The sequence below is a fragment of the Mesoplodon densirostris genome, chromosome 2 (genome assembly GCF_025265405.1).
Source record: "Mesoplodon densirostris isolate mMesDen1 chromosome 2, mMesDen1 primary haplotype, whole genome shotgun sequence".
NCBI classification, from domain to species: Eukaryota; Metazoa; Chordata; class Mammalia; order Artiodactyla; family Ziphiidae; genus Mesoplodon; species Mesoplodon densirostris.
The window spans coordinates 12,045,814-12,072,537 of record NC_082662.1 but is presented as its reverse complement, the minus strand read 5'-3'; the positions used below and the strand labels follow the sequence as shown (position 1 = coordinate 12,072,537).

General features: G+C 45.1%; 1 protein-coding gene across 1 annotated transcript in view; it reads right to left on the bottom strand.

The window, feature by feature from the left end:
* The window catches only part of LOC132502425 (forkhead-associated domain-containing protein 1-like), a 94,201-nt gene that overhangs the window by 39,352 nt on the left and 28,125 nt on the right, over window positions 1-26,724 (bottom strand). The window contains exons 3-5 of the mRNA XM_060118336.1: window positions 18,900-19,170; window positions 9,655-9,764; window positions 6,335-6,571 (exon numbers count right to left, since the gene is read on the bottom strand). Of these exons, the coding sequence (XP_059974319.1) occupies window positions 6,335-6,571; window positions 9,655-9,764; window positions 18,900-19,170 (618 nt within the window). The remainder of the gene's footprint in view (window positions 1-6,334; window positions 6,572-9,654; window positions 9,765-18,899; window positions 19,171-26,724) is intronic.

Here is a 26,724-nt window from a genome sequence, read left to right as displayed (position 1 = left end):
TGCCCTACCCAGGTATGTGGGGAGTTTCTTGCCTTTTGGGAGGTCTGGGGTCTTCTGCCAGCGTTCAGTAGGTGTTCTGTAGGAGTTGTTCCACGTGTAGCTGTATTTCTGGTGTATCTGTGGGGAGGAAGGTGATCTCCGCGTCTTACTCTTCCGCCATCTTACCCAGAAGTCCTCCAGTTGTTTCCTTTGCAAATATTTTCCCCCATTCTGAGGGTTGTCTTTTCATCTTGTTTATGGTTTCCTTTGCTGTGCAAAAGCTTTGAAGTTTCATTAGGTCCCATTTGTTTATTTTTGTATTTATTTCCATTACTCTAGGAAGTGGATCAAAAATATCTTGCTGTGATTTATGTCAAAGAGTGTTCTTCCTATGTTTTCCTCTAAGAATTTTAGAGTGTCTGGTCTTACATTTAGGTCTCTAATCCATTTTGAGATTATTTTTGTGTCTGGCGTTAGGGAGTGTTCTAATTTCATTCTTTTACATGTAGCTGTCCAGTTTTCCCAGCAGCACTTATTGAAGAGACTGTCTTTTCTCCATGGTATATCCTTGCCTCCTTTGTCATAGATTAGTTGAGCATAGGTGCGTGGGTTTATCTCTGGGCTTTCTATCCTGTTCCATTGACCTATATTTCTGTCTTTGTGCCAGTACCATATTGTCTTGATTACTGTGGCTTTGTAGTATAGGCTGAAGTTAGGGAGTCTGATTCCTCCAGCTCCATTTTTTTCCCTCAAGACTGCCTTGGCTATTCGGGGTCTTTTGTGTCTCCACACAAATTTTAAGCTTTTCTGTTCTAGTTCTCTAAAAAATGCCATTGGTAATTTGATAGGGATTGTACTGAATCTGTAGATTGCTTTGGGTAGTAGAGTCATTTTCACAATATTGATTCTTCCAATCCAAGAACATGGTATATCTCTTCATCTGTTGCTATCATCTTTAATTTCTTTCATCAGTGTCTTACAGTGTTCTGCATACAGGTCTTTGTCTCCCTAGGTAGGTTTATTCCTAGGTATTTTATTATTTTGTTACAGTGGTACATGGGAGTGTTTCCTTATTTTCTCTTTCAGATTTTTCATCATTAGTGTATAGGAATGCAAGAGATTTCTGTGCATTCATTTTGTGTCCTGCAACTTTACCACGTTCAATGATTAGCTCTAGTAGTTTTCTCCTGGCAACTTTAGGATTCTCTCTGTAGAGTATCCTGTCATCTGCAAACAGTGACAGTTTTACTTCTTCTTTTTCAATTTGGATTCCTTTTATTGCTTTGTCTTCACTGATTGCTGTGGCTAGGACTTCCAAAACTATGTTGAAGAATAGTAGTGAGAGTGGACATCCTTGTCTTGTTCCTGATCTTAGAGGAAATGCTTTCAGTTTTTCACCATTGAGAATGATGTTTGCTGTGGCTTTGTCATATATGACCTTTACTATGGTGAAGTAGGTTCCCTCTATGCCCACTTTCTGGAGAGTTTTTATCATAAATCAGAGTTGAATTTTGTCAAAAGCTTTTTCTGCATCCATTGAGATGATCATATGGTTTTTCTTTTTCAATTTGTTAATATGATGTATCACATTGATTGATTTGCTTATATTGAAGAATCCTTGCCTCTCTGGGATAAATCCCACTTGATGGTGTATGATCCTTTTCATGTTTTGCTGGATTCTGTTTGCTAGTATTTTGTTGAGGATTTTTGCATCTATATTCATCAGTGATATTGGTCTGTAATTTTCTGTTTTCGTAGTGTCTTTGTCTGGTTTGGGTATCAGGGTGATGGTGGCCTCAGAGAATGAGTTTGGGAGTGTTCCTTCCTCTGCAATTTTTTGGAAGAGTTTGAGAAGGATGGGTGTTAGCTCGTCTCTAAATGTTTGATAGAATTCACCTGTGAAGCCTTCTGGTCCTGGACTTCTGTTTGTTGGAAGATTTTTAATCATAGTTTCAATTTCATTACTTGTGATTGGTCTGTTCATATTTTCTATTTCTTTCTGGTTCAGTCTTGAAAGGTTATAACCTTCTAAGAATTTGTTCATGTCTTCCAGGTTGTCCATTTTATTGGCATAGTGTTGTTTGTAGTTGTCTCTTAGGATGCTTTGTATTTCTGCGGTGTCTGTTGTAACTTCTTTTTCCTTTCTAATTTTATTGATTTGAGTCCTCTCCCTCTTTTTCTTGATGAGTCTGGATAATGGTTTATCAATTTTGTTTAACTTCTCAAAGAACCAGCTTTTAGTTTTATTGATCTTTGCTATTGTTTCTAATTCATTTATTTCTACTCTGGTCTTTATGATTTCTTTCCTTCTGCTAACCTTGGGTTTTGTTTGTTCTTTCTCTAGTTCCTTTAGGTGAAACGTTAGATTGTTTATTTGAGATTTTTCTTGTTTCTTGGGGTGGGCTTGTATAGCTATAAACTTCCCTCTTAGAACTATGGGATGCTTTTGCTGCATCCCATAGGTTTTGGATCGTCGTGTTTTCATTGTCATTTGTCTCTAGGTATTTTTTGATTTCCTCTTTGATTTCTTCAGTGATCTCTTGGTTATTTAGTAACGTACTGTTTAGCCTCCATGTGTTTGTGTTTTTTACAGGTTTTTCCCTGTAATTCATTTCTAATCTCATAGCATTGTGGTCAGAAAAGATGCTTGATATGATTTTAATTTTCTCAAATTTACTGAGACTTGATTGGTGACCCAAGATGGGATCTATCCTGGAAAATGTTCCGTGCACACTTGAGGAGAAAGTGCAATCTGCTGTTTTTGGACGGAATGTCCTACAAATATCAATTAAATCTATCTGGTCTATTGTGTCATTTAAAGCTTGTGTTTCCTTATTAATTTTCTCTTTGGATGATCTGTCCATTGGTGTAAGTGAGGTGTTCAAGTCCCCCACTATTATTGTGTTACTGTTGATTTCCTCTTTTAGAGCTGTTAGCAGTTGCCTTATGTATTGAGGTGCTCCTATGTTGGGTGCATATATATTTATAATTGTTATATCTTCTTCTTGGATTGATCCCTTGATCATTACGTAGTGTCCTTCCTTGTCTCTTGTAACATTCTTTATTTTAAAGTGTATTTTCCCTGATATGAGTATTGCTATTCCAGCTTTCCTTTGATTTCCATTTGCATGGAATATCTTTTTCCATCCCCTCACTTTCAGTCTGTATGTGTCCCTAGGTCTGAAGTGGGTCACCTGGAGACAGCATATAGATGGGTCTTGTTTTTGTATCCATTCAGCAACCCTGTGTCTTTTGGTTGGAGCATTTAATCCATTCACGTTTAAGGTAATTATTGATATGTGTGTTCCTATGACCATTTTCTTAATTGTTTTGGGTTTGTTTTTGTAGGTCCTTTTCTTCTCTTGTGTTTCCCACTTAGAGAAGTTCCTTTAACATTTGTTGTAGAGCTGCTTTGGTGGTGCTGAATTCTCTTTGCTTTTGCTTGTCTGTCAAGCTTTTGATTTCTCCATCAAATCTCAATGAGATCCTTGCTGGGTAGAGTAATCTTGGTTGTAGGTTCTTCCCTTTCATCACTTTAAGTATATCATGCCACTCCCTTCTGGCTTGTAGAGTTTCTGCTGAGAAATCAGCTGTTAACCTTCTGCGAGTTCCCTTGTATGTTGTCATTTTTCCCTTGCTGCTGTCAATAATTTTTCTTTAATTTTTGCCAAGTTGATTACTATGTGTCTCGGTGTGTTTCTCCTTGGGTTTCTCCTGTATGGGACTCTCTCTGCTTCCTGGACTTGGGTGGCTATTTCCTTTCTGATATTAGGGAGGTTTTTGAATATAATCTCTTCAATATCTTCTCGGGTCCTTTCTCTCTCTCTTCTCCTTCTGGGACCCGTATAATGTGAACGTTGTTGTGTTTAATGTTGTCCCAGAGGTCTCTTAAGCTGTCTTCATTTCTTTTCATTCTTTATTCTTTATTCTGTTCCGCAGCAGTGAATTCCACCATTCTGTCTTCCAGGTCACTTATCCGTTCTTTTGCCTCAGTTATTCTATTGATTCCTTCTAGTGTATTTTTTTTCCAGTTATTGTATTGTTCATCTCTGTTTGTTTGTTCTTTAATTCTTCTAGATCTTTGTTAAACGTTTCTTGCATCTTCTCGATCTTTGCCTCCATTCTTTTTCTGGTGTCCAGGATCATCATCACTATCATTATTCTGAATTCTTTTTCTGGAAGGTTGCCTATCTCCATTTCATTTAGTGGTTTTTCTGGGGTTTTATCTTGTTCCTTCATCTGCTACATAGCCCTCTGCCTTTTCATCTTGTCTGTCCTTCTGTGAATACGGTTTTTATTCCACAGGCTGCAGGATTGTAGTTCTTCTTGCTGCTGCTGTCTGCCCTCTGGTGGATGAGGCTACCTAAGAGGCTTGTGGAAGTTTCCTGATGGGAGGGACTGGTGGTGGGTAGAGCTGGCTGTTGCACTGGTAGGCAGAGCTCAGTAAAACTTTAATCTGCTTGTCTGCTGATGGGTGGGTCTGGGTTCCCTCCCTGTTAGTTGTTTGGCCTGAAGCGACCCAACACTGGAACCTACCCAGGCTCTTTGGTGGGGCTAATGGCCGACTCTGGGAGGGCTCCTGCCAAGGAATACTCCCCAGAACTTCTGCTGCCAGTGTCCTTGTCCCTTGGTGAGCCACAGCTGCCCCCCGCCTCTGCAGGAGACCCTCCAACACTAGCAGGTAGGTCTGGTTCAGTCCCCTATGGGGTCACTGCTCCTTCCCCTGGGTCCCAATGCACACACTACTTTGTGTGTGCCCTCCAAGAGTGGAATCTCTCTTTCCCCCAGTCCTGCCAAAGTCCTGCAATCAAATCCCACTAGCCTTCAAAGTCTGAGTCTCTAGGAATTCCTCCTCCCATTGCCGGACCCCCAGGTTGGGAAGCCCGACGTGGGGCTCAGAACCTTCCCTCCAGTGGGTGGACTTCTGTGGTAGAAGTGTTCTCCAGTCTGTGAGTCACCCACCCAGCAGTGATGGGATTTGATTTTATGGGGATTGCGCCCCTCCTACTGTCTCAGTGCGCCTTCTCCTTTGTCTTTGCATGTGGGGTATCTTTTTTGGTGAGCTCCAGTGTCTTCCTGTCGATGATTGTTCAGCAGTCAGTTGTGATTCCAGTGTTCTCGAAAGAGGGAGTGACAGCATGTCCTTCTACTCCGCCATGTTGAACCAAATCTGACTACGGTTTTAAGCAGAATTATGCACTGAGGCCAAAATTCATCAATGACCAATTGCTTTTTTATCAACTTTGTTGAGATATAATTTATGACCAAGATCAGTGGCCAATTTTAAAGTAGTTCTTTAAAACTTAAAAAGCAGTTTTGTTTTTTTTTTTGGATTTAGTTTCAGGAGGAAGGAAGTTGACTGGTAAATCCAGACATTCTGGGTGGAGATTTTTTGGTGAAATTCCCTATAAATGAACCAGCAGCTGCCTTCAGGTTTTGATAAAGGCCTCCGTGTTTGGAACACTGTGGGGTTCCTTCTCCCCATCTCCAGCTCTTTCTGGCTGGGTCCAGGTGGGTGTGAGAAGTGGTCACTGAAGCGACAGGAGTTGGGTGGAAATGCAAAGTGGGTGTGAAAGCATGAGGTGTACAAGGTGGCAGAGCTGAGCCCAAATCACATCACTGCCTCTCACTTGCTGTGCAAGCTGTAACAAGCTCCTGGGCATCTCTGAGCGTGCCTCAGTCTCCTCATCTGTAGAATGGCATCTGTCAGAAGACTGAGGTTTAAATAGCTAATGAGGGGACTTCCCTCATGGTGCAGTGGTTAAGAATCCGCCTGCCAATGCAGGGGACAGGAGTTCGAGCCCTGGTCCAGGAAGATCCCACATGCTGTGGAGAAACTATGCCCGTGGGCCACAACTACTGAGCCTGCACTCTAGAGTCCGCGAGCCACAGCTACTTAAGCCCTCAAGCTGCAACTACTGAAGCTCACGTGCCTAGAGCCCATGGTCTGCAGCAAGAGAGGCCACTGCAATGAGAAGCCCATGCACCGCAGTGAAGAGTAGACCCTGCTCACTGCAACTAGAGAAAGCCCGTGCACAGCAACGAAGACCCAATGAAGCCATAAATAAATAAATTAAATAAATAAATTAAATAAATAAATAAGTAAGTAAGTAAGCTAATGCACCAAAAGCACCTGCACCGGGGCCTGAACATGGTAGTCACTTAATCAAATCTAATATTGTTTTTACAAGGCTAGAAACTTGCCAAACCTTCACTTCCTGGAAGTGTACTCCTCACCATGTTGTGCTCACTGCCCATTTCTAACTACCCGGGTGGCTCCCCCCAGGCTCTACCTGAGAGCTGTCACCCTGTGTTGTGACCCCAAGGCCCCGACCCACTTGTCTCTGAGCCCTACCTGGTTTTTCAAGCTCTGGATCTCTCTCTGTTGGGCATCGTCCTCTTCATGCAGAGCCTGAAACTTGGGTGGGATCACCCTCTCCTTCTGCCTGGAGGCGGCTGTTTCCAACAGCTTCTGCCTCAGGTTGGACACTTGGCTCTGCAGGCTTGCTATCACGGTGTCTTTGTATTTAGATTCAAGTTCAAAATCGGAGAGACGGCTGACTTCTTTTCCCAGCAGCCGAATTATTTCATCCTGGGTGGAGGCCAGATGGGAAATTTACTAGGTGTGGGTCTGGGTGTAAGGCTGAGCCCACTTAAAGAAAGACAGGAAAAATATGGTATCATTCTTTGGGAAGGTGAGGGCAGGCAGGGAGGGTAAAAGCAGACTTTCAAGGCTATCTCTGTCATGTGGAAAATCTCATAGAGACAAGAATTGGGTTAAAATGAGGTACTTGTATATAGACTCCTGTAATGGATGTCTATACCTCACAGGTACGGAAACTTTCCTTTCCCCAAGAATTAGACTTCCATATTAAGAACAACCATCCCACTTGGGAACTTTTGTTGCTAGAAAGTTTACTTAGAATGTTTTCATTTATAATATTCAGCCTAGCACACTGGGGACCTAGGAAAGGTAGTTAGGAAAACAACATTCTGTTGGACCACATTCTGCCTATAATGAGGGTTATTTGTTTTAACTTAAAACATTCTGAACTATTTGTTTTCCCTTTCCTCTCTTCTAATATTTCCTGCCTCTTTTGGCTATTCATGTATGAATTTTTTCCAGGTAACTCAATCTGGAAAGTAAATGAGACAGGAATAGTGATTTATTTGCATGGGCTCATGTAAACTTTTGGCTGGAAAAACAAAATTGCTGGTAGACTGTACCCACAGGTATAATTAACCCTGTCCTCCATCTCTCCAGTGAAAAAGCTCTGCAGCCAAAGAATTGGTTAGGTTTTCCAAAAAAGGAAAAAAAAAATCCCCCAAACTTCTCACCAGACGTTATCAATAAAATGTCAGAAAAACTGAAGAAGAAGAAGAAGAAAAAATTCCCCAGAGGCTTTTCCAAAGCAGTCATAGGAGGAGGTAAACGGGCAATTTCTGGGCCAGCTCATTCCCAGGGGAGCCGTCCAGTCAGCCTCACGACCTGCTAGCTCCGTGACCTGGGGCAGGACAGGGTCTCGCTCATGAGAAAGCCTGTCTGACATTGCCAGCTGCTGCCAGGGGCCTTCCTTTGGGTCCTTGTGAAAGTTGGTGGCAAAACTTCAAGAGAGAGCATCAGACATATTCCCTACTCCTGGGCAGTTTCTCCTGTTTCACCCTGTTATGATCAGCCAGGTGCTTATTCATTTTTCATGCAACAAACATTCATCGGGCAGCAACTAAGTGCCAGGCCCCGTGCCAGTGCTGGAATATAAGAAGTTTGCAGAGGGCAGTGGACAGCTGTGGGTTCTGCTTTCCTGCTGAGGGTCCCCTTGCCCTTCTTGGAGGGAGTGTTCCTCCTTCCATTTGGTCTGGGTAGGACTGTCAGTCATGTGCCCTGCTCCTTCCTGTCCCACCTCCCCATGTGCATGTGGCCCAAGCTGGTCAATCAGAGATTTCACACATCGATTACAGAGGGAGAGGATCTTGCCTTCTTTTGGATCATGTAGGCTTGTTTGCCTGAGTTTGTCTTTTCTAACACACAAAGCCAGCCTTATGTAGAAAGCCAGACTCTGAGGGAAACAGAAGGGAGAAGTTGGTAGTGGGGAGGTGTTCTTATGACATTATTCAAGCTCCTGGATCTAGCCATACCTGAAGCTAGTGGCCCTTTAAATTTTCCAATAAGATGAGCTAATCAATGCTCCCCCTCAAGCTAATTTGTTTATTGTCACTTGAAGGAGTCCTGGCAAGTCAGGGTATAAACGACTTATAAAGAGAAAGAATTATTTCTATTATAAATAGAAAAAATTATAAATGGCTTATAAACATTTTCTATAAATAGAAAAAATTATAGTGGTTGCACTATATTTCCAAGTTAAAATTGAGGCAGGTTGAACAATGGCTACAAATACTTTGCAGTTTTGCCATCCAGTCTATTTCCCCAACCTCTAGTCTGGGCTGGCCCCGTGACTAGCTTTAACCAACGGAATGGAGTGGAAGTGATGCTGCATGATCTCCAGGCAAGTTCTTACAGGCTGTGCAGCTTCTGCTCTGGCCCCCTGGGAACCCTGAGACCACCGTGCTGTGATGAAAAACCACATGCACAAAGGGGCGCACCAGTCCAGGCGTCCTGGCTGATGCCCTAGATGTGGGAAGGAGGCCAATGGAGACCGACCACCAGCCTGGCCAAGCCAGCGGCTTACTGAGGCCGCATGAGTGAGGCCAGGGGACACGAGCAAAGGAACCTTCCAGGTCAACCCATAGATTCTGGGGAATAATGAATTGCTGTTTGAAGCTGCTAAGTTTTGGGATGGCTTGTTACACAGTGATAAATACAGAATCTGAGTGTGGCTTCTCGCCCTTCTGCAACATTTTGCAGAGTCTGGTCCCAGGATGCCTGGGTTGGAACCTCCTGCCTCCTGAAGGTTTGGATTTCCGTGTCTGACAAGAACCCCAGGTAGGTCTGCTCCTCAGAAACTCTGAGAATTGCTGCAGGAGCAGGCCCTGGCCCTTAAGGAAAGCGAGATATTATAGACTGCTTCTTTTACAGTAACTTTCAAGTCGTGTCTAAGTGGGGAGAAATTGACCTGGGCCCTTCCCAGGATGGCTTCAATCCACCTGTTCTGCTCGCATCCCTGCTTTAAACCTCTCTGGCTCTTTAACGAGTCTCTTGGCCCAGGCCTCCCTGACTTCAGGGCTCACGTCCTCCTGCTAGGAACGTGTTTTTGCATCACTGTTCCATCACTGAAGGTTGACCAAGTGATTACTGTGTGGGAGTTAGAAGTACCCGCTGAGAAGCTAACCAGAACTGGGTTTGAATCCTAACACTGCTCCTTGCACTGGGCAGCCTTGAACACATTACTGAACCTCTCTGAGATTCAGTTTCCTCATCTGCAAAGTGAGGGTGATAAAATCTATTTTGAAGATGGTGAAGATTAACGAGCTAATAAATGTCAAGTGCACAGGACATGGCCCAGCACACAGTAGGTGCTCAGTACCTTGTAGCTGTAGATGTTATTTGGGATAAAATGAGCAGTGGCCAAACCTGGCTGAATGTCTTGGGAGGAAGAGGTGGTTTCTTGGAAGTAGGAAAAAGGGACAGTCCTTGAGACACAGAGAACAAGAGGCAGTGGCAATCTCGCCAAGGTCCCTCTTGCTGCTGTAGCTCTGTGCTTCCCCGAGACCCCTCACCTTATCGTGCTGGGACAGGTCCTGGTCCACAAAAATTTCTCTGTAGGGCTCTGCCACAGGAATTTCCTCCGCCACTGATTGTTCCGACAGCTCCGCCGCGTTGGTCCACACTAACACACAAGATCAACAGAGAATGCAGAGGAGACTGTGAGTTTCCCCAAAGTCCTAAAGAATATTTTCAGATTCACCTTCCCATTCATGAGACTTATGCACTGAAAGCATTGCAGGAGGCCTGGAAAGGGTAAGAGCTGCCTCAGTTCTCTTCCCCAGCGTTAACTGCACTGAGGCCCTGTGCTGTGTCTCTTTCCAGACTTTTTTCTATGCCGCATAAGAGCTGAGGACCTTGGGCAAGTCATTTGCTCTCTCTAAGCCTTCGTTTCCACATACATAATTCAGGATCCCTGATAGTCTCTGCTATAAAGGGCTATCTGGAGATTAAATAGAATAATGATATAGAGCAGGGGTTGGCAAACTATGGCCCTGTGGCCAAATCTGGCCTTCTGCCTATTTTTGTAAATAAAGTTTTATTGCAGCATAGTCACAGTGATCATTTACATATTATTTATGGCTGCTTCCCAGCTACAAAGGCAGAGCTGAGTAGTTGCAGCAGAGACCATGTGACCCACAAATCCTAAAGTATTTACTATCTGGCTCTTTACAGGAAAAGTTTGCTGACCCCTCATGTAGAGCATTTAGCACTAAACGTTAGCTATATTTTTTTTATTGCAATCATATCTTTTCAAAAAACAAAAATGCATTTACATGACAGAGATTCTTATCCAGCTTACTTTTCAGCTAACAATATCAAAAACATCTTCCCATGTCAGTATTTGAGGCTGTACTGGGTTCTTTTCAAGGGTAGCATTGTGGTCCACTGTACAAGTGTGCCAAACGTGTTTAACTACGATCCACTCGAGAGACATTTAAGCTTTCCTAATTTTTTTCTTATTTACCCCAATATTACAAGGCCTGTTTATATGACTTTTGGGGAGTATGGCATTGTGTTTGGGGGCCCCACTCTGGATCACATCAGACATCTCGCAATTCACTCACATCAACACTGAATACATTTTTTTTTATTGGTGTAGAAACGTTTGTAAAGATTTCTATAATTCTACGTGTGAGATCACTTGGGCCCAAGCAGCGTATTTTAAATTTCCAAGTGACTATGGTTTCTGGACAGGCACTGCACATTCTTATCTTCTTGTGAAGTGAGAAACTGAACAAATTGTTTTCAGTGGTGATGAAACTTTAATGAGTATTAACATTAATGATGAATGAAGCACGCACTGTCATGTTTGTGGACATTCATCATTTATTCATTTTGCTTCTGCATTTTTTATTTATGCATTTTAGAGTCAAAGATTCCTGCCCCCGAGCCAGGTCTCAAACCTGTTTGTGGACCCCAGAACCTCTAGTGGACATAGCTGATGGCCTGTGGTGCCCGGAGAATGCTCAGCCTTGCGTGTTGAATGAGCAGCCCTGGCCACAGTGTTTCCTGGGGCGCGAGGAACAGAAGGGCCTGGAACTTCAGCAGCTGCCCATTTTCTCTCCTTCCACCTCCCCAACTAGGTCCATGATTAGAAAACTTTTATTTGAAGCTCACTGCCCCCATCTGACTCTCTTGGATCCTGAGCAGCTAAGTCCTAACTGACTACAGCAGCAGTGCCTGATAGACAAATAATGGGAGCTACAGAATGCAATTTTCAATTTTCTAGTAGTCACGTTAAAAAGGTAAAAAGAAGAGATGAATTTTTTAATGATCAATTTTATTTAACCCAATACATTAAAAAATATCATTTCAACACGTAATCGACAAAAAATATGGAGATATTTTATATTCTTTTTCTTCGAGGCATGAAGCCTTTGAAATCTGGGGTTTATTTTACACTGATTGTGCACATCAATTTGGAAACTTAATTTTCAGGAGGAAGACTTGATCTGTTTTCAGATTCCTCAAGAAATCGGCTCCCACTGGAGGATGGTACTGCCTGGCCTGTGTCGCCAGGGAGGGCCTCGGGGTCTGACCCTAACTGGGCCCCTGTCCAGTCTCAGCTTAGAGCTCTGGCGTCTGATGCCATCTCTAGGGGTGACTCCGGCTGCCTCTGCGACCCTGTCGTGGCTGTCTTGAGGGACGCTTCCCTGCAAGATGATGACCAGAGGGGGGACTTCATCAAACTTACAGAACAGGCTGATCGATGGGGTCCCTTTACTGGGGAAGGTGTGTTTACTCAAAGCCTTTGTGGGGCTAGAATTTGCTCTGAGACTCGCTTTCCTTACACCCAGGAAGGGAGGTGCTGGAGCAGTTACCCCTCACCCACCCCAAACTTCTTTACTGGCTACTGTTATTTATCAGAAAGAACCTAAGGGCCATGTATGAAGAAACTGGCTTAACTCTAGCTGCTGGATCCTTCGGAGGTCCCAGTGGGGAGAAGCCCCAGGGAGGGTCGGGAGGGCTGGGGCGGTGGGACGGCGGATATGGGGATGCAGGCACTTTAAGAATTTTCGTGCATGAGCTGTTGGCCAAATGGCAGGGGAGTAACTTTAATATTTTAACAACCCCCAGCTGTCCTGGTGCGCTCCAATAATCACCAGTCTGCAGCAGGGGCAGTATGTGTGCACCTTAACTGTGTCTTTCAGACATTGTAAGTTGTAAATAAAAGTTAAATAACAATCATGGTTAGGTAATAACTTAAATTTTAAATATTAAAATTTTAAATTATTAAAATTTAAATTTTAAATATTAAAATTTTAAATAATTTAATATTTACTGAATGTTCGCTGTGCACCAGGCGCTGTGCTCAGCACTTACACGCAGGATACGATTCCGTCTTCATAACAACCCAGTGAGATAGGCATTATTATTCCCATCTCCATTTTATATGTGAGAGATATGAGGCACAGAGACGTCAAGTCACCTGCTCAAGGACACACAGCTGGTAAGTGGTAGAGTCAAGGGATGAACCTAAGTTTGTTGAATTCAGAGCCTATGCTTTTAACCACTATGCAGTCATGTATTGAAGTGGGAAGATGTTTATGACATATTATTGAATTTTAAAAATCAGGTAGGGAATTCCTTGGCAGTTCAGTGGTTAGGATTCTGTGCTTCCACTGCAGGGGGCACAGGTTCCATCCCTGGCTGGGGAACAAAGATCCTGCAAGCTGAGCGGCACGGCCAAAAAAAGAAAAAAAAAGAAGGTTACCTATGTTAGGTTCATATGATCCCATTATTGGGAAAATATATATATATATATATATGAATCAAGATGCTATTTTAATAAATCACTCCACATATTTTCTTTTCTCAGTAATTCTTCCCCACCTCCCATGAGCTCTTGCCGTTAAGATTTGGCCTTGGAGCTGACGTTTTATTGCCTTGTGGTAAAGGAAGGATGAGTATTAATTAGAACAGGGTGATTTTTCCCCCAGGCAAAATGATGTTTTGATTTTTGACAATGTCTGGAGACATTTTTGAGTACCACAGTTGGGGGGGGTGGTGGTGGTGGTGTTGCTACTGGTATCTCTGCTGGGTAGGAGTCAGGGATGCTGCTAAACATTCTACAGTGGACAGGACAGATCCTACAACAAGGAGTTATGCGACCCACCTGTCACTGTGCCAAGATTGAGAAACCCTGACCTGATCTGCAGTAAATAAATCCTTGGCTTTGGGTTTTCAAATAGAATTTTTCAAGTCTAAAGCAAGGTGACAGTCTAACAGTAAACCAATTTAATTGGAAGAGCCCAGCTTTGCTAAGAGAGGAAAGAGCTTTCTCGGAACCCTTAAAAAGAGGTGTTTTCTGTCAAGAGACAGCATGGAGGACTGGAGCACAGAGTATTCTCTAAAGCGTGGAGTAGAGAGGCCCAGACAGAAAGGAACTCCCCATGACACGGGAAGGTGAAAGTCCTTTTCTGAGGATGGGGAGAGAGTCAGGGGAATGAGGGCAAACGTTTGGAAACATGAGACCTGGCTGAGAGGCTGAGGAGATAGAGCCCAGGTAGATGTGAGGGACTCTAAGCCATACGACTCATCCTTCATTTCTCCATGGGGGGATGCAAGTCCTTTAGAGAAGCCCCAAGTTCAACATGGCACTGGAGAAACCGGTGATTACAGTGGAAAAATTTAAATGGCGGAGTGAAAAAAAGAAAAGAAACAGCCCATGTGCCATGTATCCAAAGGACGCATTAAAAAACAACCCCAAAAACCCTGTATATATGTTCATAAAACAGAACATGATCCATACAACAAAATGAATGAATCTCAGAAATACTATGCTGAGTGAAAAAAGCCTTGCACAGAGGAACATGTGCTACATGGTTCTGTGTACTTGAGATTCTAGAACAGGAATATCTAATCCCTGGCGGGAAAAGAGTTCAGAAGAGTGGGTGCCTCTGGGGCCTGGGGCTGGGAATTGACTGGGGAGGGACATGAGGGAACTTTGTGCGGTGATGGTAATGTTCTATATCTTGATAGGAGTTTGGGTTACATAGGTGTACACGACCGTCAAAACTCAATGAGCACACTCAAGATCTACACCTTTCATGGTGTGTTAGCCAGTCTCCAAGATGGCCCCACTGATTCTTGTCTCCTGGTATTCAGACCCTTGCATCATCCTCTCCAATACTGGATGGACTTTATATTAGTTAGCTGGGGCTGCCACAACAAAACACCACAGGAGGTCTTAACAAAAGAAATTCATTTTCTCACAGTTCTGGAGGCTGGAAGTCCAAGATCAAGGTGTGGGCAGGGTTAGGCCTCTCTCCTTGGCTTGCAGACGGCCACCTTCCTGCTGTGTCCTCACATGCCCTTTTCTCTGTGCACGTGCATCCCTGGCGTCTCTCTCTCTCTTCTTACAAGGACACCAGCCCTTGGATTAGGGCCCACGCAATCATCTCATTTTAACTTACTCATCTATTTCAATACACTATCTCCAAATATGGTCACATTCTGTGATATTGGGATTGAGGCCTCAGCATATGCATTTTGGGGGAATGCAATTCAGTCCGTAACAAAGCTCCTCTATGTAACCAAGGATATTGCAGAAATGACACAGTTTGATTCCTGAGGTTAGATCCTAGAAGACATTGCAGCTTCTGCCTCACTCTCTAGGACCACTTGTCTGGAGGAGCTGGCAGCTTGAGGATGCTCAAGCAACGTATGGAGAGGTGCACTTAGTGAAGAACTGAGGCCTCTTACCAAAAGGCATGGGAGTGACCCATCCTGGAGGAGGGTCCTCCAGCCCCAGACAAGCCTCCAGAGGACCACAGCCCAGCCACCACCATGACTCCCACCTCATGGACAATCCTGAGCAAGAATCCCCCAGCGAAGCCATTCCCAACTTCCTGACTCAGAGAAACTCGGAGAGAATAAATGGTTACTGTTGTTTTAGGCCATTACATCCTGCAGTAATTTGTTATGCAACAATAAGTAGCAAATACAGGTTTGGGCACCAGGAGTGGTGCAAAATTTAACAAAAACCCTAAAATGTGGAGTGGTTTGGGATGGAACAGTGGGCAGAAGCTGGAGGATTTTGGCCAAGAGTCTTTGAGAAAGCCTGAATAGTCTTAGTAGAAGCCCGATGGCCTTTGAGGAGGCCGTGAGGGAAGGGTTCCAGGAAAGTGAGGAAAATGTTACTGGGGTTAAGGGATCCTTGTTAGGTGGTGGCAGAAAGTTTCCTAACACGTTGCCTGTGGTCATGAGGAAGGTAGAAAATGTTTGTGATGAGGCTGAGTGGTCAAGCTAAAGAGAGTCCCAGACAGAGTCTTGGAAGGTGCTGCCTGGTTACTTCTTGCTACTTATAGTGAAATGTGAGGGGGAGAGACAGTTAAATGAAGGGCTGTTAAACCAGGGCAGTGCTCTGGGCTTGAAAATTCCGTGCCTCTCCACGTGGCAAATGAAATGTAAGAAACAGGTTCTGGGCAAAGATCAAATCAAGGGCACTCTCAAGAAATCACAGTCTAGAGAAGAAGCTGAGGGTGTGGTTGTAAAATCCTTTGTTAAGAATACAGATCCAGGTCAGTGTCCAAGAAAACCCATAGATCCAAGAACTGGGCTTCTAAGAAGCTTCTGTCCTTTGTCAGTCTTTGCAGAAGCCCATGGTGGAAGGGCTTGTGACAAAAAAGTCTGTGGGCGTGGGTTTTGCCTAATAGGATGAACCCCAATAAGAAGCACTGCCAACTCAGACTGACAGAGACCCACAAAAGTCAAAGAAGCGTCTGGACCCCCAAGCTTCTACAGGCAGGAAGCAGGCTATAAAACTATGCAGCCACATCCATGGGACACCTTTCATAGGAAAGGGAGGACGACTCCGAAGGTGGAGCTCAGGGACCAGGGGCAGAGCCAAGAGCCCTGGAAAGTCATTTCTGGGCAAGAGTTGGACCGAAGCCCAGTCAAGGAACTGCCGGTATTTTCCCAGCTGGACTTCAGAACTGCTTTGGGCCAGGGGCTCCTGTGTGTTCCCTGGTTTTCTTCTTTTGGAACAAGAGGGGTGTATGGAGCAGTGACGCTATGCCTGTCCCACCAATATGTGCTGGGTGTGTGAGGGACAGACCCTTTGTTCAGAGGTCTTCAGATTTCTGGAAGTAGTACTTGATGAGCTGAACGTAACGTACTACACCCATGAGCCCCATCTGTACCTGGACTTGATTTAGACGAGATTCTGGAATTGGAGCCGAGGCTGTTACTGGGGTGAGATTTTGGGGGGCCTCCGGAGAGAGGAGGAGGAGTGTGAATCATTGAGGACCCGAGGGCAGGCTGTGGTAGCCGGCCTCCAAGATGACTGCTGATAATCCCCGCCTCCTGGTCTTCAGGCCCGGGTGTAGTCTTCTCCCACACTGGAGGGTGACGCCCTGGGTAACCAGCAGGATATTGCAGCAATGACACAGAATGACTTCTGAAGCTTATTCACAAGAGATGTTGCCATTTCCATCTTACCCTCCAGGATCACTTGCCCAGGAGGAGCAGCCGCCGTGTCATGAGAACGCTCGAGCCACTCTCTAGGGAGGCCCATGTGGTGAGGAACCGGGGCATCCTGCTGACAGCCATGTGAGCAGCCGTGTTGGAAGTGGATCCTCTGGCCCACGTCAAGCCTTCAGATGACTGCAGCCTTACGAGGGACCCTGAGCCACAGCCATCCTGCTAAGCTGCTGCCAAATTCCTGACCCCACAGAAACCGTATAGATGATAACACATGTTTGATTTTGCTTTAGGCTGCTACGTTTGGGGAGAATTCGTTATGCAATCATGATAACTGATACACATTCTGTGTTCATTTTACATGAAGGAGACAAAAAATGTTGAGTTCTAGTTAATGGTATATGTGCTGAAACATTTAGGGGGAGGACTACAGATGTGTGCTATTTATTTTGAAATGCATCCAAAAAATAAGATGGATTAATGCCGGACAAGAAGGATGGGTAGACAGAAATGTAATAAAGAGTACAGCAAAGTGTTAGCGGTAGAATTAGGAGGAGAGCTGTCTCTGTAAAATTCTTTTTGCTTTGCTGTATGTTTGAAAGTTTTCACATTAAAATGCTGGGGGGGGGGGCTTCCCTGGTGGCGCAGTGGTTGAGAGTCTGCCTGCCAATGCAGGGGACACGGGTTCGAACCCTGGTCTGGGAAGATCCCACATGCCGCAGAGCAGCTGGACCCGTGAGCCACAACTACTGAGCCTGCACATCTGGAACTTGTGCTCCGCAACGAGAGAGGCCGCGATGGTGAGAGGCCCGCGCACCGCGATGAAGAGTGGCCCCTGCTCGCCGCAGCTGGAGAAAGCCCTCGCACAGAAGTGAAGACCCAACACAGCCATAAATAAAGAAATAAATTAAATTAAATTAAAAAAAAAATGCTGGGGGGAAATGGCTGAGTAATTTCTTAACTTGGGTGGTTGGTACATGAGCCTTCCTTAGATGATGATGATGATGATGTAAACTGCAGAGATACATTTCATTTGCTCCTTAGTCTGTTTATTTCAGTATAATAACTATTATTTGAATGGTTGAGGGAAGTGACTAGGTGAGTGGTCCTGAGTGAGACCAGGGAAGGGTGTGGAGGCATCGAGGTACCTGGGGACTCAGAGGGGTCTGGGGCTGGGACACAGAAAACAGAGAATGGGACCTTCACACCAGTGGCCACAGAAGAAACCTGGGAATCATGCCAGGGACTAAGTCGACCCAGCTACTCTGCCAGTAAGCCTGGCAAGGCCAAGAGGATGGTGACAGACAGGAAGTCTCCTCCCCAAATGCCATGAGGCCTTCTGGGGGGGAGGGGGGAGAAGGAAACCCTGATGGCTGTGTGTCCCCAAAGTGACCAGGCTGTGAGTGACAGTCACTGAGATAACCAGCCTTAAATTTGACTGAAAAGCGTTATTTTAGATTAGATTGAATACATAACCTCCAGAGAAGTAATTTTCTCCATAAGCCTCAGTCTCCTCTTACCTGTAAAATGGCAATAAAATATTTAAAAACCTCCTAAGGCAAGAGGGACTTCAGTTACCAATATGTCTGTACATCTGAGTTGAAGTATATAAATATAGATTCTGATACAGATTCATATATATTCATATATATGTACAAACACACACACACACACACACACACACACTCACCACAGAGGTACTGACGTGTGCAGATGGACAGAGCACAGTCTTGGAGGAGTTTGTACCAAAAAGTCAACAGGGAGAATTCTGGTGATAAGGGTGACAGCTTATCTTTTACTGTTTTCTAACTTTCTGCTTATCCCAATTTTTTCACATTTGATTATGTTCTACTTCAGAACCAAAGAACATAAGCAAAAGCCAGAGAAAGACAAATATCATACCATATTGCTTATATGTGGAATCTAAAAAAAGGTACAAATGAACTTATCTACAAAACAGAGATAGAGTTACAGATGTAGAAAATAAACGTATGGTTACCAGGAATAAGAGGGGGGAGGGATAAATCGGAAGAGAGGGATTGACATACACAATACTATACATAAAAGAGATAACTAAGAAGGACCTACTGGATAGCACAGGGAACTCTCCTCAATACTCTGTAATGGTCTATATGGGAAAAGAAGCTAAAAAAGAGTGGATACATGTATATGTTGAACAGATTCAGTGTGCTGCATACCTGAAACTAACACAACACTGTAAATCAACTGCACCTCAATAAAAATTTTTAAAAAAAGGGGAAAGCAGAAACTGAGACCCATCCTCCTAGCAAAAGCCCCTCCCCTAAGATGCCAAGGAAGCACCCATGAGTACCTTGCCTGATGATGGGAACGCTGTGGGCGGCTCTGTCCACCCCGAAGGAGAACATCTTCTCGCTGGCACTCACGTGCTGCCTGTGGGAGGCTGGTGGGACCATGGGGGGCTCGGGGGACCCCTGCGACCAGCTCCTCTGCACTGGCGCTGGCCAGATGCCCGGGTAGAAGGGGGTCTGTCGTGGTGAGGGTGACTGGTTCAGTTTCTGGGTGGCCCAAGGTGGCTGTGGCCTTGGCCAAGGTGCTGGGCCCCTCACCCATGGGAAGGAGACCTGCAGGGGCAGAAAAGAGGGTCAGGGGAGGTTACGAGCAGCTGGGGTGGTCTTCACCTTTCTGTCCCGGCGACATAATTGCTGCCCTAGATTTCGGCGTATAAGTCACTTCTCCCAAGAATCCCTCCCACACTCTCCCCAAATTTGGGATGGCGGTCCCCACCGTGGGTCACCTTGCACACTATCACACCACCATTTATTGGGTGCAGCCTTCGTGCCAGGCACCCAGTCAAGAGATTCACATGCATTACCTCATTTAATACCCCTGATGCTCTGTGATGAGCCCGAGGCTGAGCAAGACCTAGTGACTTTCCCAGGATCACAGATTTGGCAGTGAGCGTCTGAGCTGGTACAACGCCACCTCTGAGCTCTGAGAGGCTGACAGCTTTTTGTCTACCTTGCTCAGCACCGTATCCTCAGCTCCTAGAATAAACCCTTGGCACATACACAGTAGGTCCTTAAATATTGGTTGAAAGAATGAATGAACACATCTCCGAGATTCAAGCCCAGCTCTCCAGGACACACACATCCACACTGTGTGTCTCCCTGGCACTCCCATTCCACCTGTTCCCTGAAGCCGAGAGCTCTGGGGTGGCAGGCACCCCAACTGGCTCGAACCCCAGCTGGATCATTAACCTGTGATCCTCAACATCTGCCACATCTGATTCTTGGCAGACGCTCCATAAATATCTATCGAGGGAACCTTTTTTCATCTGATCCAGCGGAAGATGTCTATCTACTTTCATTAGAGAGCACATCAAAATCCATGTAAACCGGGAGAAGCAAATGCTGAGATGTGCTGACACCTGGCTTTGTCTTGGTTAATGCTGTTGTGGCCATCCCTCCCCATGCCTAGTGGTTAAACCGTGACATCGTGAATGCTACCATTTATTGTAATTACTCACCGATTTCTCGCGATAGCCCTGAAGGGGAGGAGCTCTCCTTATTCCTAGCTTACAAATGAGGCTTGGAGAGGTTAAGGACTTCACCAAGCTCAGGTGGTGGTGGAGAGGTTGGTGGGACTGGGGTTCTGGAAAGCTCTTTCCCTCTCGGTCTCTCTCTCCCTTCTCTGCCCCACCCCCCAGTCTCTTGGCAGAAAAAAACACACTTTTCAAGTAAGAAGCTAAGTTCAAAGGTTTGCCTCCTGTGGCGGTCACGTTTCTCTTTCTGCAGACTGCAGACACATAATGAGAAACAGGACAGAATGCTTCCGAAATAGGAGCACTGGCAGACAGAACTTCCTATAGCTCCAGCTGGATTGTATTCAAGAGGAAGGTTCTCCACTCACTCATGTTCCCAAACCAGTCTTTTAGCTACAGTCTTTCCCAGCCAAGTCAAGAATCTGGTGAATTCCCCTGAAGACTTTTTTGGAGTCAGGGAGAACACTGTTCGGGAAAATCAAACTCCAATTGCCTGGCGACACCTGGCCCAGCATTTATGATGACAGTGGCCCTGTTGAAACCTGTTTCAGGAACGGACTTGGCAGTGTTCCAGAACTCTGTTACCTTATGTGGAGATTCGAATTTCTCTCCACTGTGGGTACCTCGGTCTCCACCTAAGCTTTCTTCCTTTCTCTCCTTTCAGAAGCTGAGGTGTCCTGCTCCTGCCTTGCACTCACTTCTCCATCCATCCGATCCCTTCCCGTCCTCTCCTCTGGGGCTGTCTTGCCTCAATCATTCCTACAACCTTTCCTCATCGATTTAATAAAGATTTATCGAATGAAAGGGCTGAAGGTGGGAAGGGGGAAATTTGAGTATGTTTTACCCCCGCCTGATAGAAAACAAATCGAGAGACCACGGGTAGTGTGGAGGAATTCCCTTTTGTGCTGGGATGCTCAGGTAGATGTGCCTCACTGCCCACTAACTGCCAGGGTGCTGAAGGGAGTGCTCATATCTCATGCCTCAAGTGGTTCACTGCCGTAGTGGACAGGCCGCAACCCACCTGGCTCTTCTGGAAATTCCAGGAATCTCCCTCCCAATCTGTCAGCCCATTGCTGTGGGTGGGGCTAAGCAATCAACCAATCACACTCCCTGGACATACTGATTGGTTCAGTGGTGGGGCAAGTGATCCAATCAGATCCAGGGAGACCCAAGAAGTTTTGGCTGGACACCAGGATCTGGAGTGACCTGGTGGGACTTCACAATGCAGCCAGCATGAGGGAGTGGAGCCCAGACATGGAGAGAGGGAAGCTGTTTATTTATTTTTCAAATTGTGGTAAATAACCTGCAACATAAAATTTATCATCTTAGCCATTTTAAAGTAAATAGTTCAGTGGTGTTAAGTATAGTCACATTTCTGTGAGATGGATCTCCGGAACTTTTTCGTCTTGCAAAACGTAAACTCTATTAACCATTAGACAACAACTCCCCATTCCCTCCGCCACCCAGCCTGTGGTGACCAACAATCTGTCTCTATGAATTGGACTACTCTAAGTACCAAGTACCTCAAATAAGTGAAATCACATGGTACCTGTCTTTTTGTGACTGGCGTATTTCACTTAGCATAATGCCCTCAAGGTTCATCCATGTTGTAACATGTCAGAATTTCCTTCTTTTATTTTATTATTTTTGTGTGTGTGTGGTAGGCGGGCCTCTCACTGCTGTGGCCTCTCTCGTTGTGGAGCACAGGCTCCGGACGCGCAGGCTCAGCGGCCATGGCTCACGGGCCCAGCCGCTCTGCGTCATGTGGGATCCTCCCGGACTGGGGCATGAACCCGTGTCCCCTGCATCGGCAGGCGGACTCTCAACCACTGCGCCACCAGGGAAGCCCTTCCTTCATTTTTAAGGCTAAATAATATTCCCCCATACAGTTTAGAGTGTATTTTGTTTATCCATTAAGCGTCATAGGCACTTGGGTGGTTTCTACCCCTTGGCTATTATAACTATGCTGCTGTGAACATGGTGGGGAAAATAAGGAAGCTGGTTTTGAGCACTGGCTGGGGTGCTACCCTGAAGTGCTCCATCCCTGAGGCTGGCTAGAGCTGGTTTCTGTTGCTTGCAGCACACAGAGCCCGAACGATAGGGCCCCTAGTGGGAAGGAGCCAAAGATGTATAAACGCAGCAGAGACTCCAAGCTCTTCGGGTATAAAAATTTAAAAATAAAGTTTTTTTTTTTTTCTCTGAAGCGTGTTGGTTGAGGGTAGCTTTAGTTGGATGGTTAAAGTTGGTTTTCTCTAGTTTCCCGGCTTGCTTTATCAAAGGGAAGGTCAAGGTTTTCTCAGAAATTGCTGCTGGTAACTACAACGAAACAGGCAGGGAGAAAAGCAAACATAAGAAGAAGACTCACATTAAAAGCCAGCTCTGGGCTGTACAGGAGGCATGGGGTCAAGGTCAGTTATCAACAAGTCTGTTTTTATTATTGATTTATTTTAGATTGAATTCTATTTATTTTTGTCTGTGTTGGGTTTTCGTTGCTATGTGCAGGCTTTCTTTAGTTGCGGCGAGTGGGGGGCTACTCTTGTTGTGGTGCGCAGGCTTCTCCTTGTGGTGGCTTCTCTTGTTTCGGAGTGTGGGCTCTAGGCGCATGGGCTGCAGTAGCTGGGGCACATGGGCTCAGCAGTTGTGGCACGTGGGCTCTAGAGCGCAGGCTCAGTAGTTGTGGCGCATGGGCTTAGTTCCTCCACGACATGTGGGATCTTCCCAGACCAGGGCTCGAACCTGTGTCCCCTGCACTGGCAGGTGGATTCGTATCCACTGTTTCACCAGGGAAGTCTTCAAGTCTGTTTTTAGAAACTTTAGTTTAAAAATACACGCTAATGCCTTTTCTCTTTCTTTGTGTTTGTTCTCTGACCATATGGTATGTTGCCATGGTTGGGTTTTTTGTTTTGTTTTTGAGGTAGCATATGTGATACTCCTGATTTCTTTTCCATACTACCTTTAAAACAGCAGGTTGGGGGTTCCCTGGTGGTTCAGTGGTTGAGAGTCCGCCTGCCGATGTAGGGAACATGGGTTCACGCCCCGGTCCGGGAAGATCACACATGCCGCAGAGCGGCTAGGCCCGTGAGACATGGCCGCTGAGCCTGCGCGTCTGGAGCCTGTGCTCCGCAACGGGAGAGGCCACAACAGTGAGAGGCCCGTGTACCGAAAAAAAAAAAAAAAAAAAAGCAGGTTGTCAAGCGCCTGGATTAACCATGACCACATTCACGGCTGAATTTATATTAGCTTTAATAAACACAGGTCCATGATTTACTCAAGAGATCACTATCCATTTTTTTTCAAATTATCTATTTGTTCTTTGTGTTATTTCTCCAATATCTGCTTCTAACCCTGAGAAGAGTGTAAGTTGAATGGGACACCCTAAAAAAAATTCGAAGTAGTTTGCACATCGAGTGCCTACAGTACACATGAATTCTGCCAGGAAGCCCTGGAGCCTGCAGAGAAGGTGGAAACTTAGACCTTGCCCTTGGAGAGCTTGTTATGTGCTCTGCCATTTGTAAGTAATTGTGGACAATACAACGACTATGAGCCACTGTGTAGAGAAGCCACAGAGGTGCCACAGACTGTGCTGGGCACTTAATGCATGTGGTCTCATCTGATCTCCAGAATAATCTTGGAGGAGGCATTTTACCCCTCATTGTGTGGATTAAGAAACTGAAGCTCAGAGAGGTTAAATGACTTGTCCAACGTCTCACAGCCAGGAAGTGGTGACACAATTTGACTCCAATACCTGTGCTCTTAGGACTTCTAGGTTACTCGAAGTCATGATTTATTACCTGCTTTCCATACTCACAAACGGATCTTAGACGATTGGTTAGTGAATGATAGGATATTTTCCAAGTTAAAAAAAGGAAATGAACATTAGATGGTGTGAAAAAACACAAGACATCGCATGGGCTACTTAGAAATGGGATTTTCTAGCAACACTGACAACTGTCTTATGGAAGTGTTATTCATCTGGTACATGCCACGCCCTGGAAGCAGCTCAGAGGACCCCAGCCTCCATCCGGGAAGACCTGTGGTATGTTCACTGCTGTACCAGAGGAGTCCTGGGCCCAGCTGGTACCCGCTCACGAGAACCGATTGTTAAATGTCCAAGAATTTTGCCAACTGGTTGATAAACACAGCCATTAATACGAATTAACTTACATAAGTTTACAATTAAATTATATCAGAAACAAAGGTTATACAAACTTAAAACTCACCCTTTCCTAATTATTTTACTCTATTTTATTATTACCTATGCTCTTGAGGTTATTTCACTCTACTATATGTTTCTGTTGGAAATGTTACATAGTAATGTGTTACCACACCTCTCTTTCCTTCTCTGTATTCAGGGATGTGTCACTGGGAGCTTGAAATTGACCGTGGAGGGCGTATTACACCATAGAAATCAGGAAATGTTATAAATGAGGGCTTGGTTTTTAAAAAGTTTTATAAATAGGTTTAATAATGGTGGTTCATGTAGAGCTTGATTTTGTTTGTTTGTTTGTTTTGTTGATTGCCTAGACTTAAGACGGTAATGGAGAAAATGTTAACAATGCAGATTATACAAAAGCATGTTGTGTCTTAGCCGTTATGTTATGAATAGAGCAAAAAATTGGGGAAACGTTCTTCCAGTATTTAAAAATTATTATCTGATGCAGCAACAAAGTCACTCATGTCACTGAGGAACATGTGAAGTTCTAATGTCTTTCTTTTTTCACTTGTATTATTCATAAATCCAAAATATCCAAAAATACCCACGAGTGCTCAGGTTGGGAACTCTCTCATTCGTCAACTGCAATGAGAAATTGGCTATGGATACAAGAGTTCGGCTCAAGTCAATGAAAGCATTTTGTGAGACTCAGCTGGCTATATAGAATTTACAAGAAAGAGTACTGTATTTCTTGTTACATGGAAAGACTGTGCTACACATTCTTTATATCAGTAAACCTTATGCTATGCATCCATGTACTTCACTTTTTCCAGAGAGCTGGTCATTAAATATTTACCAGCCAATTGCTGGCTGTGCTGGCACCCAGCAGAGTGCCTGCTACTCATGGTAGGTGTTCGCTGACTGAGCTGAACAGTTGGCAAATGGAGTGTAAATAAAAAGCACTTTGATTCTGGGGCTGGGATGGGGAAAACACATGCTAAGCCTGGCGCATCTTGTAACAGCAGAGAGTAAGGAAGTGCCCCAAACGAAAAGGTGGGGAGATGCTCAAGGACACAGCAAGCAATCTGAAAGAGCTCCCAGTGGCCAAGGCTGGAAGAATTTGAGCGATGAACAAGTTAATGAGTATTGGATTATAATTCAAAGTGTAAAATCAGTATACATGGATCCATACTGACATAGATACATTAGTGAGTAAATACATAAAGGAGGGAGAAGAGACCGGCTTCCTTACAGAAGAATTTAACATACATAGATGTGGAGCTTAATCCCCATGGTATGGAAGGGCCTGCGGGGTAGGGGTGATGGTGGCGAGCAGGGACACTGAACGCAGCATGGAGGAGCCATGGACCTGGAAAGACAGAATGGAGACTAGAAAACATGGCCAGTAGATCTCAGAAGCCAGGAGAGGGTGCTACTTGGTGCCAGGACAAATGGCCTTTATCTCAACAGCTCCCGGGGTGTCACCGTAACTCAGAGACGTGTAATAATTCTATGTCCCCAAGAAAAGGGTAAATCATGTACGGGGTTTCAGTGTGAGAAATCAGGGTTATACATTTAGAACACAGAACCGCCAAGTTATACATTATTTTTAGGTTTTGGAACTTAAAAGAATTAAGTCCCTTTGAGCTGTTCAGAAAAGCCATTCGTTTGGGGTTTTCCCAGCTGTGTTAAAGGAGATCTGGCCCATCTAATTTTCCCATTTTCTTGTAAATCTTCAATCTTACGGTTTTTCCTTTCCTTTCAAGTTCTAATCAGCTTCCTGGTCAGTCCATAAAATGGGAAATAGAATCTAATGAGAAAACAGCCGGATTTTTGCAAATAGCTTTTGCTACCCCTAGACTTGGCCTGCTTCAATTCGGTCTTGCCAGTTAGAGAGACAGAATGAATCAATGAATGAATGAATGATCATCAACTAAGTTCAGAGAAGGAGCAACGTGGTTCTGGTTTGGTAACAAAGGTTGTGGTCTGCCAGGGGAAGCAGGACGCAGCCCGGTTCCTGGCCGGGTCCGGGTTCTGTCTCAGCAGGATGCTAAGGGTTCAGCCCGCGCTCCCGTCTCCACCTCCCCCGATGTCATCTGCATCGCCTGTAGACATCTGGTGACAACACAGCCTCAGGGGTCCTTGTGTGTGAGTTTTTGCTGCGGAGGCCGAGCCTGAGGCTGCCTGCTGCCCCGTGCCCTCCACTTCACTGGTCTCAGGAAATCGCCTTTGATATAAAACACCCAGCCTCAGGATTTCTCATCATATCATTAAGTCCCCACAGGACCTGTAAGAGCACAGGGTAGAGGAAATCCTACAAGGTCAGGTAGGAGATGACAAAGCTTGACAAGAAAGAGGCTTTGTTCTGAAGGGCCCCATGCTCTCTGGTCATTCACTCAGTTGCCGGCTCCTCAACCCCCGGTACAGTAAAGCCACATCCTCCTCAAGAACGGGCCCTATTCAGAGGTCCCAGGAATGTGG